The following is a 20,448-nucleotide window of genomic DNA, read 5'->3' on the forward strand; positions in this document are numbered from 1 at the left end:
ACAGACCAATTTCAGGACTATGCTGCTTATGGCTAGGGCACCAATAATTGGTGACATTCAATTCTTTATGGTTAATACTACCGTTAAAGATATGGCGTTATGGCATGGCACCTCTAGTTTGAGCTTAAAATACCTTCAGTACAAAATGAATGGCTCTCGTGCATCGACCTATCACTTTGCTTTCTCAATTTATGTGTGATGGATAATTTGTTGGTGCTAACGAACACCCACATGTAGAAATTAAGAATAACTATAACAAACAAAGCAAAGTTATAAAAAAAAATCGAAGAAACTTCATCAAACAAAGTGTGTTTTGTCTCTGCTTCGAAAATGCGAGAGAGACGCGCTAAAGGATGTCGAAATTGTACTGAGTGAGTATTCATTCAGCGCTGAAATATTTTTCCTACGGGGATAGTTGATGTTGTTGCCTGCAGGGTGGATATGTCACAGAGCAGCTGTGACTGTGAGAGGTAATTTTCATAGGTTTACTCTCTGCTACTCTCCCAGCAGGACAACACAAAAACTGTAACCATCAGCTGTCTGTTTGACGCCACGCGAGTCAATTTCAAATTTCAACCCTCACTCACATGACACTTTCCGAATTCCTTTCGCATAAACATCTGTACGTACATTTGGAACACATGAGGTGCCATTGTATGTGTATGCATGTGTGTATATACATATGTATATACGAATGTATATATGGCTACACAAGCTACACAACGCCGACCGACAGTTAGTTTGCATGCAAAATAGGGGAGCGCGTGCATTGTATGCGCACAGGATAAAGCACATATGGCGGTGAGTTCGCGTTAAAGGAACTCCTCTCGCAAACACACACACACATACACACTTGGGCGCACGTTCTGTGTGTGTATTTTTTTGTAGCGCACGCTCCTGAATTTTTATCGAATTTTCCCAACTTCAAAGGATATGCGCAGACTAAAAACAGTTGGCTTTATATCCTTGTGAAGTAGTGTAACAAATAAAGTACGGAAGGAGACAAATGAATTCTGAACGAATTCGGTACTATAAAAATAGCTGTGCAAAGATAAATGCAAAAAAAAAACTATAATTTTGGTGTTTTTTTATTTTTCTTTCAATTAATGTTAAATTTTTAGAACTCGCAAACGTTTATTTGAGTCAGCTTGGCCTGGTGCGAAATTCTGGAGGGGCACAAGTACGACGCCCATTTCACCGTATATTTCATATCCTGCGGTGAGTTGAAGCTACTGAATTTTTGAAGAGATGAAAAAAGGGTGATCGAATTGTGAAAATTTTAGAGAAAATGTATTTAATAAAAAGTAGATGATAGAGGATTTTTGATAGGTTTCGAAAATTCTAGCTGTGTGTGTTTACGCCATTAAATGCAGTTGTTTCTTAACCTTACCCCCGTACAAGAGTGACAAATATGTATGTGTGTGTGTATGCAGCTATTTATACAACATTTTCCTTTCAATACTCGTAGGCTAAGCTTTTCTCTACAGTGCAACGCATTGTTTCCGTGCCAGTTTTGCTTTGATGTGAAAACTGTAGTTCCAGAATTGTGTTTGGTCCATATAGTAGTGGTTTTTTGAGAAATATTCAGTATAATGCAAGATGCTTTGAAAAAAGGAGGTTAAGGGTGTATATCCCCATTCTAAAACTGAAAATCGCACCCTCCGGAGGCTTATAGTTTTTAAGTGATTTTTTGTTAAAGTTGTGTAACTTAGCGAAAAGTTGTTGCTTCCAGACACCTCAAATAAGAACGATGTTCGTATGCAGAGACGTTTACTGGAAGGATGTTTGAAAATCTGCAGTATTTTTTGCTTTAGTTTAGAATTGAGAAATATTTTTGAAAATATAAACAGCTTTTTTTTATGGGGGAAAACGCCGCAGATAAAAAATATGGCATAATAACCGCGTGAAGGATTTGGTTGTTCACGCATATAACTCATCGAAACTGGAAAAAAAATGATAAACATTCTGTCAAAAAAATATCAGGAATTGTTTATTTAAAAAGCGCGCGTGTCTAAACCTTTATTGCTGGAATGTTGGTACAACTGTCCTCTAAATGTAGGGTCACAGAGGTTCAGAGTTTAGCTTATTTTTGGTATTTAACACGTTGGCTGCCAATGTATCACCGGTGATCATTTCAAAAAACTACCCCCAGGTGCCAATGTATCACCAGTGATACACGCCTAGGCCCCTAGATTTTAGGGGCTGGGACCCTAACGGAAGGAGTTTTGGGAAAATTGAAAGTTTATTTTAAAAGAAAAAATATTTTATTTCATAGTAAAATACAAAGTTTTGAAATAATACGAAATTAAAAATGAGAAAATTCAATTCAATTCTGGAAACAGAAAAAACTATATTTTTTGTTTTTAATTTTACTGTAGTTGTTGAAAATGTTTAAGACATAGGTATGGTGACCTCCGACATTGGGCGGAGTATGTTGCCACTAGTTTGGCCTTCTTCCTGGCGACTGACGACGAGTTTGTCGTCTTTAATTCTGAATAGCACATGCCGCAACGATGTCTCTTGCGCCTACCATCCTTTGTTGCTTCTGTCGACGTTATTAAAAAATGTTTTCCCTGCGGAGGTGAGCACGCTATTGAAGCGCTATCTTTTCCACTCATGAAAAGGATAATGCTTTGACGAAAGTCAGATATTTGCATTTTATAAGTTTTTGACACTGTTTCAGAGGACTGGGCATTATCTGCGAAGTGAATGAATTTGAGCAAGATCTGGAACCGGTTACGAGCCATAACTTGTGGGACGAATGCGTTTTTGAACAATGTGCTTGGTTTCCAATAGTCGGTTATTGCAGGGTATTTTACCATTCCCATATACATGACTATGGCCAGAAACTCCATGATCTCCTGGCGATCAGTATCTTTCCACATATTCATCCTACTGCTGCTGCGAGTACCGATGCCAGTTACTTGAGGCTTTGCATTCCTATTTGTCTCTTCAACAATAATATCCAATATCTCATCGGTCAAAAACTTTCTGTAATATTGAAATGGCGTGCCGGCATCATATTGCAAAACCTGGGGTGGATTGGTAAATTCTTCTAAATTCTTCAAAGTCTCTCCGGTAGCAGGCGAGGTCCATGCTGTCGTAGTTTCCGTCTGTTCTTCATCAGCAGTATTATTAACATTTGTAGCACTAACATCGAGGTCTTCATCAATACTGTCATCACTCCTTTTATCACTGCCTGAACCTGGGATGTACTTATCTTCATCTGGACTAAAATCCTCACCACTAACACTGGAATTTTCCATTGAATTCAACGCGTCACGTATTTCCTCGGAATTCATAACTTCACTACTTCACTTCACTATATTTCACTGTAATTTGCAACCAACTGCTCGCTATGAACTCAAGTTTGATACTGATTTATTTTGATTTACTTCACCGGTGATCACATTTCAAAAAAAATAAGAATAGTTTTAAAAAAACGGCAAGTGGTCACCGGTGAACACAGCACAAAAACGTGTTCATACGCGTCAGGAGCGTGACTTTTATTCCTGGTAAAAATATCTCGTTAAAATTCAAACGGGAACATGACTTTTTTTGCTTGGCACCTGGGGGTAGGTTTTTTTTGTGATCACCGGTGATACGTGGCAGCCAACGTGTTAATTATGTTCGTCAATCGCAGGTGTGCTCTGCGATTTCCACTATGGATAAAAATATCGAACAAAGAATTTGTCTAAAGTTTTGTGTGTTTGAACCCAGAAAACTTTGGAAAACCTGGCAGCGAAATCCGCGAGAAGGTTAGTGGCTGCTGGAGTATTCACCTGTAGAACCTTCGGACACAGCTCAATAGGAAAGTGGAGTTTAGGTTACACAAACTGCATGAATCTGTACTTTAATTGGGAGAGAAGGTTTCGTACTTAAATTGAAGAGGAGGGATGGCACAAAGGCATGAAGCCTGGCCATTGGGCTTTTCACATCTATACAGACTAAAGCTCTAGACGGAGTGGGAGTGGGCATTTACTGCTCAAAACTAGGAATAAGGCAGCCTATCAAGCTGCCAGACCACAGCAATATTTTCCAAGCGAAAGATTTTGCTGTGGGGAAAGTCGCGGAGCTAGCCTACACAAGAACAAGAAAGAACTCAGCAATTAATATATATGTGGACAGTCAAGCAGCGATAAAAGCAATAAGCTCATATTGTATTAAGTCCAAAAATGTTCAACGGAGCAGGGAGGACATAAAAAGGCTAGCCACTCCAGTAGGCTGCATATCTATTGGGTACCTGGTCACAAAGGCATTATGGGGAACGAAATAGTAGACGAGATAGCAAAAAGTGCTGTTAGACTACCTTTTGAGCAAGAGAACGACGTACCAAAACCGCTAAATATAATATATGTACAATGAAATGGACGACCACATGAAAAGGCGAGTTGAAGCTAGGTGGACTAATCTGACCACATGCAACTGACGAAAAAAAACTGACTCAATTCGTACTTACGCTCTCGCGAAAGGACTGCAGAACTATCATAGGTATGCTAACAGGTCATAATCTATTGGCTTCACATGCGTACAAGATAGGGATTGCTAAAACAACAAATGCAGGAAATGTAGAGAAGATGTTGAGGAAACTTTAAAACACCTTCTATACGTCTGTCCGGCATTATTAAAACGCGTTTAAAATGCCTGGGAGCCCCATTTTTTGAGGGTCTGGAGGACATCTCAAAAGCGGATCTCCCAGCTCTGCTTAGATTCGTCAAAAGCGCTGACATCCTACATGATGTCTACTTTCAGTATTCGTAGAGGTCGGTCTCCATCTGGTATCGCTAGGGAACAAAAGGTCTATGCGTGGCTTATTGCCAACCAGGCTAACCTAACCTAGCCTGTGTGTTTGAACGGGATTTCGTGTGCCGAATCGTTGAAAACGTTGCAGAAGGCCTATGACTAGTGCGCTGTATCAAAAACCCGGATCACGGAAGTCGTGGAAGATTTGTCCTGATCTGGTCGCCCATCAACGTCTTCAACGGATGAAAACAAAGTCGTCGACAAAGTCAAGGAAATGGTGCTGGAAAACCATCATTCAAGTTTGACGGAGGTAGCTCGTGGACTTAGCGTGTCTCACGAATCAATTCGCAACGTTTTGCACGATCAATTGGGCATGAGACGCGTGGTTGCTCGACTCGTTCCAAGAAAGTTGAATTTCTTTCAAAAAATTCATCGGAAGAAGGTGGCTGAAGACATGCTTGAGCAAGTGAATTCGGACCCAATGTTTACCCAGCGCATCATAACAGGTGATGACACGTGTGTATATAAGTTTGACATGAAAACCAGTCAACAGGTGGCTGAATGGCGTTATCCACATGGGCCGAAACCCAAAAACCCACGTCAAAGTCGGTAAAAGTGAAAGTCAGGCGACTCGTTTTCTTTGATTATCATGGTGTTGTGCACTCGGAATTCATTCCAAATAGTTCTACGGTAAATAAAGAATATTATTTGGCAGTTATGTGACGTTTGAGATAGAATGTGCGTAGAAAACGGCCCAAGTTGTGGAAAGAAAACTCATGGATCTTGCGCCATGATAACGCACCGTCTCACAAGACTCATGTTGTGAACACTTCTCTGACCAAAAACGCGACAAATATCATCGAACAAATAGCATATTTACCGGATTTAGCCCCTGTGACTTTGTCCTTTTCCCAAAACTTAAATTGCCACTCCGTGAACGCCGCTTTCAGTCGATTGAGGCCATTAAGGAGAATTCGCTGAAGGAGCTGAAGAAGATCTCTTCAAACTCGTTTAAAAGGTGCTTTGATGACTGAACTAATCATTGGCACTTGTGTATTGCTTCGAATGGAGCCTATTTTGAAGGCGACAAAGTAAATTTTGATGATTAAACAATTAGTTTGCGTTTTATTGAACAGTTCCCGGCACTTTTTTCACAGAACGTATGATGCGATACGCACTTTTGTGTAACAGAGGCGTGTACATTTTTTTTTCAGTTTTGATCGTCGATTTTTCACTGAGCAACACGAATCAATTTGGAACCTCAATTTGAAGTTCAAAATGTCCGCAACTTACTTTGAACTGTGACTGATGAACCGATCATAAGTGATTTCCCAAACCAGCCACCACTGAAAACTAGTAAGGAAGGCTAAATTCTTCGATCTTGATATTAGATTGGGGAAAAAGAAGTTATAAGAAATTATTTTTGCGTAAAATTTTTGGGCAAATGGCTTAGAACTGTTTTGTGGTCCATCTTTAGCTCCTGTTGTTCCACAAATGGAGGGTCATACAGTTTAAAGCCGACTCCGAACGGCAGATATTTTTTATGAGGAGCTTTTTCATGGCAGAAATACACTCGGAGGTTTGCCATTGCCTGCCGAGGGGCGACTGCTATTAGAAAAATGTTTTTCTTAATTTTGGTATTTCATCGAGATTCGAACCTACGTTCTCTCTGAAATCCGAATGGTAGTCACGCACAAACCCATTCGATTATCCGTATCGGCACCATAAACACCTTTCATATATATTCGACTTTGTCAAAGAAAAATTGTAAAATGTACCGAATTTTCACTCTTTAACTCACAACAAAAAACAGCAAACGAGTTTTTTTAGTGTGAAATGTCACCTTCACAACGATCGTAAACTTTAAATTGTTTGGCCGAAACTTTACGAGATATCGATCACTACAGTCATCTATCGAGAAAATAATGCATTTGTTTTTCTCCAAACTCCTCCCTTACGTTTTTACATGCAACCGTTACATGTAGTAAATTAAAATTGGCCAAGGTACAAGTGCGAGGTCAAAAAATTTAAAACAAGAGTATTTATTGCTTGAAGTAGTAAATTAATGTTTTTTATTATTATTTTATTGTTTTTGTTATTATTACTTTCACGTTCAAATTTATTGAATTCGATTTTCTTATCTATCTAAATTGCAATCAGCTGTGTTTACTGTTTTGAATTTGCCCAACACGAATTCACACTTTCCCCTCAAACTGAAATGTCACTGCTCTCTCACACTACTTTCTCCTCCTTTCTTGCACTACTTTCTCCTCCTTACAGTTTTTTTTTTGCACTAAAATACTTAGTAATCGCTTGTAATGACTATTACAAATTATTTGGTACAAAAACACGCCCAATGCTGGTGTGAAAATGCACACATTGAAATATACTCGAATATTTTGATGTATCCATAATAAATACTGGATTTTGTCATATCTCAAAAAGAGCCCGGAAAAATAAGACTCGCATCACAGTATAAATACGATGTTATGTGTCATAAATAGATAATTCGCTAAGATGCCGTTCATTGTCCGCTTGCCAAAATAGAAAAGAAGAAAACCGACGCGCGCTTCTGTGAAAAAAGAAAAACAAAGGAAGACAAAAACATTTACTATCAGCGCATGGCCTTTGTGATGGGCAGCGATTTTTACTCAACACACTTTTCTCAATTGTTTGTTTAGCTGTTGTGTTCCTACTTGTAAAACGTAAAGGAAAGAATCGGTCTCTTTTCATATGAGTTACTGGTGTATTTTACATGGGGATACCCCTGTGCTTGTGGCTACCATTTGAAAAGCTTCATCCAGATTGTAAACAGTTCTTGTTTTAATAAGCGAGTCTCTCCCACATCTCTTTTTCGATAATTACGTCTAAGTAACTCAATACTATAGCAAAGAAACAAATTAAAAAAAAAAAATTTCATAAAATCAAAAACGGATTTAACTTCTACTTGACGAAGTAATGCCGTCATCTTCCGTTTTATCAGATTCCAAGTAATATTCGTCAGACCTGTCACTATCTAACGTATCGTTTCTAGATCGCTTAGCCATTGTGCGTAGGATAAAATATAAAATTTATAAAAAGTCTGCTGGTTTCTCTGGCAGTGAAATTTGTTCTGACTTTACCGTTGTTTCACATCGTAAGTTTACATTATAAGGAAGATAAAACTTCATCGCTAATGGCCCCTAATGTCTTCGAATAAAAACGTGACTTTTACTATACCAATGCGTATCTTATCGCTCAGAACGACAGACGTCGCGAGCCTTACAGCTACGAACTAATTTGGGCGGCTATATGCCAACACTCGTCCCCAAAGGGTTAAATTAACAACATTTTTAGTTAACACTAACAACAGTGATTAATTAGATTTAGGACCCCAAAGAGTTATTCATATTATGTACTAATATTTTTTTTTATAAAATTGTCGAACATTTAATTCTAAGATTACAAGAATAAAATATTTTCTTTTTCATTAAAAATGTTGTACTAAATCTGAGTTTCCACTTACACGGAATCAATTATTGGTGTAACTCGAGGGACAACTGTATAAGGATTTAAAAAAAAATCAAGATTTGTTCAAAATGTATTTATTATCATTTTCAAAGTCTTCTGCTTTTGCGATTTTGGTTTTGTCGATTTCGTTCAGGCATTTTTGATGTTTTGATTTTTGATCACAGAAATAATCGAAGTTCACCGTCATGAACAAAAGATCGACCACAAAACAGTTTTAAACCATTTGCGCATAAAATTTACACAAAAAGTAATGGATTTCCTCAGCCTAATATCAATAAATGTCATCGTGAAACTAGTTTACATTTTAAAACAATGACCCTGGAGGAGCTTATTGCGTTTCTATGAGTTTTCATCTGATCAGTTTGATTTGTTGCTTTGTTTCCGAATAATGCGCGGAAAACCATTCAAAATCAAATATCGTTCTCAGATTTGATTAATTTAATGAAGCGGAGGATCGCAGCAGCTCAAGCCATCAGCACTCGGCTATCGATGCTCACGGTGAGCAAAATTGTGCTAAAATCGCAGAATTCACAAAAGTTCACTAAACAAATTAATTATACTATATTAAAAAAAAAATATATAGATATATATAAAAAAAAAATAAAATCATGACGATCTCTTTTCTACGCATCTTTCGAATTATAAATTCCGTATCATCTAAAACAGAATGTAAGCCCGAGTACATTTATTTTCTTTCCTACTACGCACGCAAAACGTCGACCCATGAACGCATTTCAAATATTAGGTGGGTTGTCAATTTGAGTAGCCCCCCTCCCGGCTAACAGTGGACATCAAGCACATGTGCGCCACCGTTTGCCGGTCATTGAGGCCTGTTCCTATAAATAAATTCTACGCTAGTTTGAGGACGATCGCGAAAAGAGTCGAACAAAGAATTTCATAGGCACACGCGATGTGTGCCTGTAACTGGTGGGGGTGGAGAGTGTGGCACAAAGACCAAGAGCAAAGACCTTGACTTTGATTTTGTTTAATAAGCATAAATGATACGCATGCTTCACTCATGCTTTACTCATACCTATGCACATATTTTCATTACACACGCTGCTATTTTAATTAATGTCGGCATTCGCCAGCCAGCAGCTGCCCCGTACTAGTCATCATTAGTGACTTATTAATGATTATTAGCCACGATTGTAACTAGTGACTGTGAAAATATTTCTAATTTCATGCATATGAGGGATTTTCCCAGAAATATAACATAAGTTTTGCAGTGCCCAATTGGAAAAGCTTCGACGCTTCAATTGATCAAACCAACGCGCTTGTTGAGTTAATGGTAGAAATATGTACACTCGGAGTTTTGCCATTGCCTGTGGAAGGTTGACCGCCATTAGAAACAACTTTTTTTAGCAGTTGGTGCTTCATGCATGGATATTCGAACCTGTGCACTTCGCTATGGTAATCACGCACCAACTCATTCGGCTACGACGGCCATACATTTTTCGATACTTTGAACGGTCTGCTGCATAATTAGCAGAGGAATATTTTTTAGTGAAAATGTCGACTCGAATTTGTCGCACAGCTTTTATGGTGGCATGATTATTAGGATTAGAAATTGGAGTAAGGGCTCCACCTAATTCAAATTCCGGTAAAATTTTTTTTAGTAATTTGCAAATGTTGGTAAATAAATACCCTATGATCAGGAAGTACCGGGAATGTTTAATTTAAACGAACCGCGCACGTGGGAACCGGTCGATATTTTTTTCTTATGTTGGTAGGAGAAATAGTAAACAATCTTCCACTTCCTCTGTGAATGCCCTGCCCTATGGAAGGACAGAATGTTAACCCTGAGCAAACCGCTGTTCGAGAGTCTCGAACAACTGTCGGGCTCAGATGTCAACAACCTAATAAGGTTCTTAAACCGCACAGACTGGATATAGTCATGCCGTAAATAACTGGTAAACAAGTTGGTAACGAGGATGTGGCAACAAAATGGTGCGGTAGCGCTAGTTGGATTCTCAACCCCTCAAACCAACCAACCAACCAACCAGGACTGTCTCTTTTTAGCGCCATCGGATCATTAGTGTCTGCCTGGGCGGCCGGAAATGTGGGCAAACAATTCTTGGATTTTGCATGTTGATAACGCGCCATCGCACCGAGCACAAATTGTGCTGGATTATTTGATCAAACACCAAGTAAATACCATCTCAGAAGCACCGTATTCACCTGACATGGCCCCGTGGGACTTCTTTTTGTTTCCCAAGTTGAAGTTACCACTTCGTGTAAGGAGATTTCAGTCGATAGAGGAGATTAAAGAGAATGCGACGAAGGAGCTGAAGCCCATCCCTTCGTCGGCCTGCCAGGGGTGCATGGAGGACTGCTTCAGACGGGTCATAATTTGAAAGAGATAAAATAAATTTGTCTGTAATTTAACTCTGTTTTGTTTTATTTAAACATTCCCGGTACGTTCAGATCATAGGGTATATTGGGTATAGGAATAAGTTTCCGCGTAAAAGACTTGTCGCTGCTGATACTATTTTTGTGTTCGCTCTAGTAATGTACTGGTAATTTGAAGGTGTATATGTGAGGTCTCGATCGCAGTAGTTGACATTCGTTTGAGGCGTAAAGATCCTTTTTTATCTGTTGTCAAAAATGTCTACGTACGTCCCGATAAAACAGCATTTGTGGGAAGTCATGCTTCATTATTACCTTTTAAAGTTACCTAAACAGTGCAGCTGAAACGTGCCGATTATTGATCAATATTTACGGTAATCACGAGTGGTTTCGACACTTCTAATGTGTCAGTTTCTGCATGAGTGATAAAGATCGCGAAGGGGCACCGAAAAAATTCGAAGATAGTCAACTACAACAATTATTGGATGAAGACGCTTGTCGAACCCTTGATGATATGTCTAAAGAGTTGGCTGTTGACAGATCAACCGTCGGTAAACCTTTGCACGCGATGGGAATGGTCCAGAAAGCAGGTAATTGGGTGTCAATTCATCATCAATTGAAGGATAGGGATATCGAGAGACGTTCGATGGCGTGTGAGATGCCTCTTGAACGGTAGAAAAGAAAAAGTTTTCTGCATCGCGTTGTCACTGACGATGAAAAATTGATCTATTATGATAACCCTAAGCGTTGTTAAAGGTTGGAGCTATTGGGCCTGCCAGGTGAACCAACTCCATCGACAGCGAAAAAAAATATTCGTGCTTCAAAGTTGATGTTGTGCATCTGGTGGGATCAGAAGGGTGTCATCTATTATGAACTCCTTAAGCCATCTAAAACCATCACTGACGATCGTTACCGACTGCAGTTAATGCGTTTGAATCGAGCTCTTAAAGAAAAGCGGCCGGAATGGGACGGTAGACATGACAAACGGATTTTGCGGCATGACAACGCCAGGCCACATGTTGCTAAATCGGTCCAGAAATATTTGAAGAGACTGAATTAGGAAATCTTGCCCCACCGCACCCGCCGTATTCTCCAGACATTGCACCTTGGAATTATCATCTGTTCCGAACAATGCAGTTAGCTCTTATTGGAGAGCGGTTTACTTCTTACGAGAGTATCGCAAACAGGATCAACGAATGGATCAAGCCAAAGGCTATCAGAGGAATCCATGTGCTGCCTGTAAGATGGAGTAAAGTTGTAGCTTCCAATGGCACATACTTCACATAATATCATGTAAATAATTCGTAACATTGGCTAAGAAAGGACAGAAACTTATTCCTATACCCAATCCATAATAAAAAATTGGTTGTGCGTTCTTCAAAAATTCAATGGACCAAACTAAAGCACCCCCCATATTGGTGTAAAGAAATACATTTCTGTGCTAATATTTTGTAGAAAATCTCTTATCTTGGATGACTGCAGCGCATCTTTTAGGCATTGAAGATATTCAAGTAATCATCAAATAACATCTTGGGATATGCCTGCCCATGCTCCTTTTACAGCTTCAAACAGTTCGTTGTTGGTTCTACAATTCTCCCTATTAAATTCCATATTAACGAGCTCCCATAAATTCTCAATGGAATTGAGGTCAGTGGCTGAGCTGGCCACTTTAAAACGAGACGTGTGTGAAGGATCGTTGCCCTCTATGGCATCTCCTCTTCAGCGTATGGCAGCAACGCGTTTTGTATACTGACGGTGTACATCAATTGGTCCGTTATTCCTAATATTCGATGAATTGGTCCGATCCCTTGTCTAGAAAAGCAACCCCATACCATTATGTTACCACCACCGTAATTGGTTGTTGCAATGCAATATTAAGGTTGAGTCCTTGCCCTTTCGGTCCTCTCATAAGTTTTATACCATTGGACGCTTTTATATTGTACTTTGATTTCTGGGAGGATTAAACAGCCTTAAATTTTTGGGCCGTCCAATCCAAGGTGAGCTTTCGCAAATTCTAGTCTGGCCTTTCTATTTATTGTTGAAATGAATTTCTTCTTAGCCAGCCTCGACTGAACAACTCTGCTTCAACTGCTCGCGTTCTAATTGTTAGTTTACTAACTGACAAACATTAACTTTTTTACTTTGGCTGGAAGATACTGCTGGATCTTCTTGAATGTGACTTTTTTATGAAATAGTAATCCTGTCGAGAGGCGGCCGCCGTAGCCGGATGGGTTGGTGCGTGACTACCATTCGGAATTCAGAGAGAGAACGTCGGTTCAAATCTCGGTGAAAGAACAAAAGTAAGAAACATTTTTTTCTAATAGCGGTCGCCCCTCGGCAGGCAATGGCAAACCTCCGAGTGCATTTCTGCCATGAAAAAGCTGCTCATAAAAATATCTGCCGTTTGGAGTCGGCTTGAAACTATAGGTCCCTCCATTTGTGGAACAACATGAAGGCGCATACCACAAATACGAGGAGGAGCTCGGCCAAACACCCAAAAAGGGTGTACGCGCCGATACGACTGATCATTTGAGCGAATAGGTAGGCAGGTCAACTGGTTGAAGTGTCAGTCTGACACTCCTTAAGTAGCGCCAAAGCGCCGTTTTGATACCAATATGAGACCTCCAACAGGAAAATACCTACAACCAGAGCTGTCGATATAACGGAGAAGGTTGGTGGGATTTAGGTTAGCGCACTGCCCAAGGCTGTCGAAGAAAGGATCACTCAGTGACCTTAATCGTCTAGCTACCAAACCCGGACATTTACAGTCTCCTTCTCTGAAAGGTCCATACAGGTCCATGGAAAGGTCCATGCAATCGGGGTTAAATGGTAAACCTAGATTTTTCACGTGTGTGCCGATCGGCCAGTGACCGGTAAACACAGCTACGAATTTGGAAATTTTATGGCGAGGAGTCCAAAGGACTTTCTGAGTCCTTCGTATATTGTACTGAAGAGATGGAGCTCCATCTTTTCTGCGCTTTCCTGGGAAATAATTTGTGCAGTTCCCCTTTAACAACTGTCAGGGGGATGCCGATGCCCAGGTAGAAGGTCTCTGAGGCCAATTCAGTCCTCTTCCTCATCAGAAATTGCATTTCTCTCTATGTTTCTGTGTCCTGGAACCCAGATTAGAGAAATATTACTTACACATCCAAGAGATTTGATCACCTCCTTACAGGAGTTTACTAGTTTCGTTCTGCACCATGGCGTCGTCAGAGCCTTGATCGCGGTTTGACTATCGGAGAAAATGTTAATATTTCCCTCGCTCCCGCGTTCCCTAAGCATTTTGCAAGTATGCAGGATCACAAAGACTTCTGCTTGAAAACTAAATTGTCTGATTTAGAGCAAACCCCTGCTCCGACTCCCGACTCCATCTTGGAACCGTCAGTGAAGGCAGAGGTGCAAGCTTCGGTGCCGGTTTTCCCCTCGATCCATTCCTGCCTATTTGAAAAGATTGGCCTAGCACGACCCTTAAACTCTAGTTTGCGGATAGAGAGATCTGTTTTAATGCAGAGAATGAAGTTTAAACTAACTCAAATCTTTGCAAAACTTCATTCACACGCATTTATGAGAAGTTCATTTTTTGGATGACCATGTTTTGAAGGCTGACAACTTCTTGAACAAACCTCGTATGGCCAAAAACAAAAATTTATTTTTTAACAATGAATAAAGAAGTAATATACTGAAAACAAAAATAAAAAATCTTCTTTCGTTTCCGTCTTCACGCTTTTAAAGGAACAACCAAAAAACACCATTTCAAATCAGCCGAGGGCCTTAAACTTTTGAAATAAAAACAAAAGAATTGGACAAAACAGCAAAGCAAAAATAAAATGCAAAAAATTTGTAATTCTAATTCCATTGTTTCGAGAAAATCTCCAATTACAAAAAACGTACTAGGGGGGTGCTATGTAAGTTTGACCAATACTGCATGTTGTTTTGAACCCATTATATGAAGGAATCATTTAATGGTGTCCGCTTCTGCTGAAATTGACGTCTATTTTATAAATATAAATATAATATAACAATTTTTTATTTTTTTTAATTTTTTCTCCTTTTTTTAAATTTTTTCTACTTTTTTTTAAATTTTTTTTACTTTTTTGAATTTTTTTTTGTTTGTTTTAAGGGGCGGGAATAAACTACTACAACATTTTCACATTAAATGTGTGTTGTTTGGAGATTTCCTAGACGATTTTTTGCGGCCTGTAGTAATACTTGGAAAGGAGCAATTTTTCTTTATATTACTTAAAAGAAATATTTTGCAATGATGCTCGTGTTTCTGTGGCTTTTAATGTTTTGCAATGTTTCGAATTTTTAGGTTTCCTCCAAAATAAAATTTAAAAAATAAATAATAAAAATTTCGGCAGCCTTCCTGTTTCAATCTCCGGCCAATGTCTTGGCAAATTTTGTAAATATTTATTTACATTAATGAAAAAATTGTGTTTTCGCCGAACTCTTTTAATGTTCATTTATTAACGGCGCAAATTCTTAACGGCCATTCGCACGCATGCACATGAGGGTGGTTCGTATATATTTTGAAGAAGAGTAAAAGTAATGTAATGTTTATGCCGAAGCAGTAAAAAATGTGGTTAAACACAAGACGAAAAATTATACAGAAAAAAAATTATATTCTAGCGTAGAATTTTGAAAAAATCAAAATTTTGTTTTTTGCATATATTCCAAGTTTAGACATTTAAGAATATGTCATTAAGAGGATTTGTTAAAGTTCCTATTATTTCATAGTAATAGCCTTTCTGATGGCATGGCATCGTCTCCGATCCGACCACTTCAACTCAACTTTAAATGCGTTTTTCTCAAAACTATTCTTTTCGAGCTGGCGGTAAGGATATCTCAAGTTCTAATGGACCGATTTACTTTAAATTTCGGGGGTATATTCTTTATATATTCCTTCATCGGATAACTCTAGCTTGAAACTATAACTTTTCATTTCGTATTTAAGAAAAAATCGGAATTGTTGAAAAAATATGCAAACTTATTTTTTTTTTAATTTGCCGCCATATTGTGAATATTTTTTTTAACTTGTTGAAGACTCATTCGATAGCTTTATCTATCATATAAAGAATCCGTTTGGTTTTTGATTTTCAGATCACTAGGAGGGTTGGAATCATGCACGCCCTTTGTTTTTTGACCCCCTACTTTGACTACCCATAATTTTGTGAATTTAAATTTTTTGTTTTTGGGCTAGTTTTTAATGCAGTAATTGGTAATCAATAAATAAATGATAAAAAATGGATGGCAATTATTTTTTTTCCTTTGTACAGCGCTTCAAAAACCGGGCGAAACTCATGGCTCTACACTAGAAAACCTCCTTAAGCATATATTTTCTGAAACAAAGTAAAGCGTATTAAAATCAGGGTGTTAGCTATAAAATTTTCTTTGTTACAACCTAAAACTCGATATGATTTCATTTGGCGCAGCTGGTAAATAATTAGATATTGACCCTTTTTTTCGCCGTGGCTCTTCTTTGCGGCTTTCTGATATTTTGCAACGCTTTTCACTGGTGGCTGGCTTTCGTAAGTAAACACCGCTGCCCCCTCGAACTGTCTTGTTTATTTACTCACCTACTACGGCAACTTGTGATAGCTTGTTCTTCTTCTCATCGAATGCCATCGCTATCCAGAATACAGAGTTGTCACGAGGTATTCAAGCCATTATATTTTGTAGTCTTTGTGGCAGTGACAAAGAAACGTTGCGCCTACAATGGAAACAGAGTGTTATGGTTGCCGGGGACTGGTATGATTCGTTGGATGAAAATGCAAATCTATCAGAATATCATTTACATCGAGAAACACTTATGTTTCCGGTTAAGGTTAACTTATATTTTAATTGAGAATTTTCAGCAAGATTCAATATTATAAACATTTGCGAGAAGCTGTGCCGCTACTCAGCGATGATAGATGGTACAATCGTGAGCTGAGTGATAAAACCGAGAAAGAGGCATAACAAACTTCTTACTCGATGTGGTGTCTTGCCGAAGGCTATGAACGAAATTCACCGAAAACTCATTAAAACCCTTCCCCGTGAATGTTGTTGTCGCAAGTCTAAGCAACACCTATTGTAGACGAACAACTCCAATTGGCTCGTGATATGAACGCGATTTCCGCTTAGTTGCTTGTTTTAACTCATACAAAATTTTTCTAGATATCGATACGCCCAACTTGAAATTGTTTTAGAAAACTATGTTTAAAGTTTAGTAAAGTACTGATTACAGAACAATAAGGGGACTAGGTTCGGATTCAAAATTCTATCATTTGCGTCCTCTCCACGTCCATGAAACTTTGCCATGCAGTTGTACAATTTTAAGATATATTTAAAAAAATTGAGATTTTTGAAAAACTCTTGAAAAGTTCACCGCATTAAATATTATTTGTCTTTTTCTGGAAAAAAACACCCGCTTTCATATTATATTTTTAAAAGTGCTTTTTGGTTTTAGAATTGCTATGAGTATTCAATTTGAAATAACCAGTTATAGATGATAGGAAACTGAACTTATAAAAAACGTCTTTAGAAACTTTCTGACTTAGTTGCTTGAGCGGTGCCATTTGTGATATGTAACTTTGTCTATGAAAAGGGGGCTTATGTACGAAAACAAGTTAGTCAGTTAGTTGTCGTCTTTTCTCAGCATTGTCTGTAGTCTAACTGTTTTCAAAGACGTCAAGTGTTGTTCCTGCTCGGGCTATTATCTCAGTTAATAGCGTATGTTGCTAGTTTCGGACAACGAGTAACACTGAAGAAATGAGTTTGCAAATGTTATCATTAATATCGCGCCGACGGTCCTTTTCGGTATTACTTACCGTGTAAAAAGAAAAAATTCGCACACTCGCCACTGTGGGAGTTATGAAGTCGTTTCATCTTCTATTAAAAACCATCGATCCGTAAATATCGGAAATTATAAACCAACAGGCTATCTTTCAAAAAGCAGTGATATATTTCTCGGAATTTTCGCAGCTTAGTTTCGTATATATGTAAAGCATTGCAAAGTGGTTCCATTACCAAAATAAGAGTTGGTATCGAGTTGATATGGAGTATTATCAAACAGGCGATTGGCATCTGAGAGGGTATGGCTTCATTGACGCAGAGTGAGTTTAGCATCAAATAAATGAAAGGTTGAGGTTAGTAGAGATGTTCTTGAACGGTTCGTAGAACGAGATCCATGTTCCTCAAAACTAACATGTAAAAGGGCCTCAAGCCAGACGACGTTGAAGGAAAATATAAAAAATACTTAATATTGCAAAACGTAAGATTTCATAAAATATGTCTTTCTGGTATATAAATATTTTTTTCTTTTATTAGTCGAAAGATTTTCTTTATTCCAGATTAAAAAAAAATCAGTTTTCTTCGTGTTTTATTTTTTAAATTTTCCCATAAATTATGACTTTCTCGATTTCAAAATGTGGAAGCACGTCTTAAACTCCATTCGAAGCGCCAAATAAGCGGAAAATGATTTTTTGACACTTAGCCGCCTTTTCATATACCAGGTCATACACTGGTTATCGTTATTCTCATCTGTTGTTGGTGTTGGTGTTATAGCACTTCATCAAGCCCTGCCAGTGCGGTGTAGTCATCGTGTAGTTCATCTAACGGTAGGCGCAAGAAACATTCTGTTTCGACGGGTTAGGCTCTGAAAGAGAGGGGTGTTAAATGAATGGGTTACAGAGGGCATGTGAATAGGTGGTTAGTATCGTGAGGGATAACATATGTTGAGTATGTTGGGGTTGATTCTGGTTAAGTAGGAGTTTAACCTGCTAACAATATCCAGAACGTAATTGTGCCAAAGTTACGCGTGCCTCAGGAGGCTGCTGAAGGCGCAGCTAACTAGTCCGGTCTAGTGCGCTGAACCTCATCACCCATAGGCGGTTAGCGGAATGACAGTCCCGTTTTCAACGATTAGGGGATCGGGATATTCATATTCTCTGTGATATCTACAGTTGTCACTATTCAGCAAGTTTACAAAGCCTTTCCTCCATAACTTAAGTATGTAACAGATCACCGTCTGTGGCCGAATGAGTTGGTGCGTGACTACCACTCGGAATTCAGAGAGAGAACTTAAGTTCGAATCTCGGTGAAATACCAAAATGAAATAAAAAATTTTTCTAATAGCGGTCGCCCCTCGGCAGGCAATGGCAAACCTCTGAGTGTATTTCTGCCATGAAAAAGCTCCTCATAAAAAATATCTGCCGTTCGGAGTCGGCTTGAAACTGTAGGTCCCTTCATTTGTGGAACAACATCAAGACACACGCCACAAATAGGCTCGGCCAAACACCCAATTACACACACACCCTTTTTGGGTACTTGTCCCAGCTCCTCTTCCTATTTGTGGTGTGTGTCTTGATGTTGTGCTACAAATAGAGGGACCTACAGTAAACCGATTCTGAACGGCTGATATTTTTTATGAGGAAAAATACACTCGGATGTTTGTCACAGTCTCTTCTAAAATACAGTACTTAATTCTCCTACAAAAAAATTTTTTTGTTTTGGACCACCCTAATGCACGTAACTACATACATACATATGTTGTGTTTTTGATGTGTAAAAGCTAAATGTTTTCACTCCTGATATTTCGTCTCTTTGTTTAAGAACATTTATTTAAGTACAACCATTTAATCATAAATAAATTTTCCTTGCCTTTGTAGAAATTCGATGAAGTCGACGGACAAGCAGTTACGCCGCTCACCATGGCCGCTATGGTGGGCCATGTGACGTTCGTTAAGACGCTGCTCACCCAATACGACATCGACCTGGAGCGCGAGTGCAATGTCGTTTTTGACGGTCTGCTGGTTTATGGGGCCACTGCGCTCTGGGTTGCCGCCGGCATGGGCCATTTGCAAGTAGTCAAGTTATTGGTGCAACGCGGTGCCGATGTCAATCACAATACAAAAGCGCAATCGTCACCACTTCGTGCTGCATGCTATGAAGGTACTCGTACATAATTCGTCAGTCGAGAGTTGTATTTAATTCCCATTAATATTCACTCCATTCAAACATAGGTCGCCTGGATATAGTTAAATATCTAATTGAACATGGCGCCGATGTGAACTTAGCCAACACCTATAATAACACATCTATTATGATTGCCGCCTACAAAGGGCACGCCCATGTTGTCGACACGTTGCTGAAGAACGGCGCAAATCCAAATGAGCAGGCGCTTTGTGGTGCCACAGCGCTGCATTATGCTGCTGAGTGTGGGCACCTCGAAGTGTGCCGTCTGTTGCTTGACCATGGCGCTCGCATGCAAAAAAACGAGCATGGGCTCACACCTGTTCTGCAAGCGGCCGAGCGTACACATGAAGCGGTGGTGGAGATGTTTATTTCACGCCCGGGACTGATGACAAAAGATGAGGTAAGTGTGCGTTCACACAGCTACATAGCAGTTGGCAAACGCTAATTTGTTGCCTCTTTTTTTGTTTCTTCACAGACAATAATTGCAATCGAGCTAATGGGTGCCTCATTTGCTAATGACAAGGACAACTATGACGTCACGAAAGCTTATCAGCATTTGATGCGCGCCATGGAGATGCGCTACGCGGACGAACAAAAAGTGATACGTAAACGCGTAATGGCACCGGTGCCCGCCTACGACGATTGGTTCGAAACTGAAAATATACCCGAATTGCAGGCCATACGACTGAACCACCATTCGATACACATGGAGGCATTAACGATACGCGAACGCATTTTGGGTAAACATTATCCGGACTTGCCGCAGCCCATTGTGTATCGAGGTGCAGTAATGGCCGACCAAGGACGCTTCGCACAGTGCCAAGTATTGTGGAATTACGCTATCGATCTGCGCATGATCAATAATGTAAGTGTCTAAGCGTCTGGGGATAT

At 39.2% G+C, this 20,448-nt stretch overlaps 1 protein-coding gene across 3 annotated transcripts in view; it reads left to right on the plus strand.

Annotated features, from left to right (window-relative positions):
• LOC128868920 (protein fem-1 homolog B) overlaps window positions 1-20,448 on the plus strand; it is a 40,230-nt gene that overhangs the window by 10,113 nt on the left and 9,669 nt on the right. For 2 of the 3 annotated variants that reach the window (XM_054111532.1, XM_054111531.1), the window contains exons 2-4: window positions 19,251-19,533; window positions 19,605-19,957; window positions 20,033-20,422. In XM_054111532.1, the coding sequence (XP_053967507.1) occupies window positions 19,251-19,533; window positions 19,605-19,957; window positions 20,033-20,422 (1,026 nt within the window). Of the gene's footprint in view, window positions 1-920; window positions 1,027-1,121; window positions 1,219-19,250; window positions 19,534-19,604; window positions 19,958-20,032; window positions 20,423-20,448 lie in introns of those variants that run through there. The other variant, XM_054111533.1, reaches the window with a different exon arrangement.

Source organism: Anastrepha ludens, chromosome 6, assembly GCF_028408465.1.
Source record: "Anastrepha ludens isolate Willacy chromosome 6, idAnaLude1.1, whole genome shotgun sequence".
NCBI lineage: Eukaryota > Metazoa > Arthropoda > Insecta > Diptera > Tephritidae > Anastrepha > Anastrepha ludens.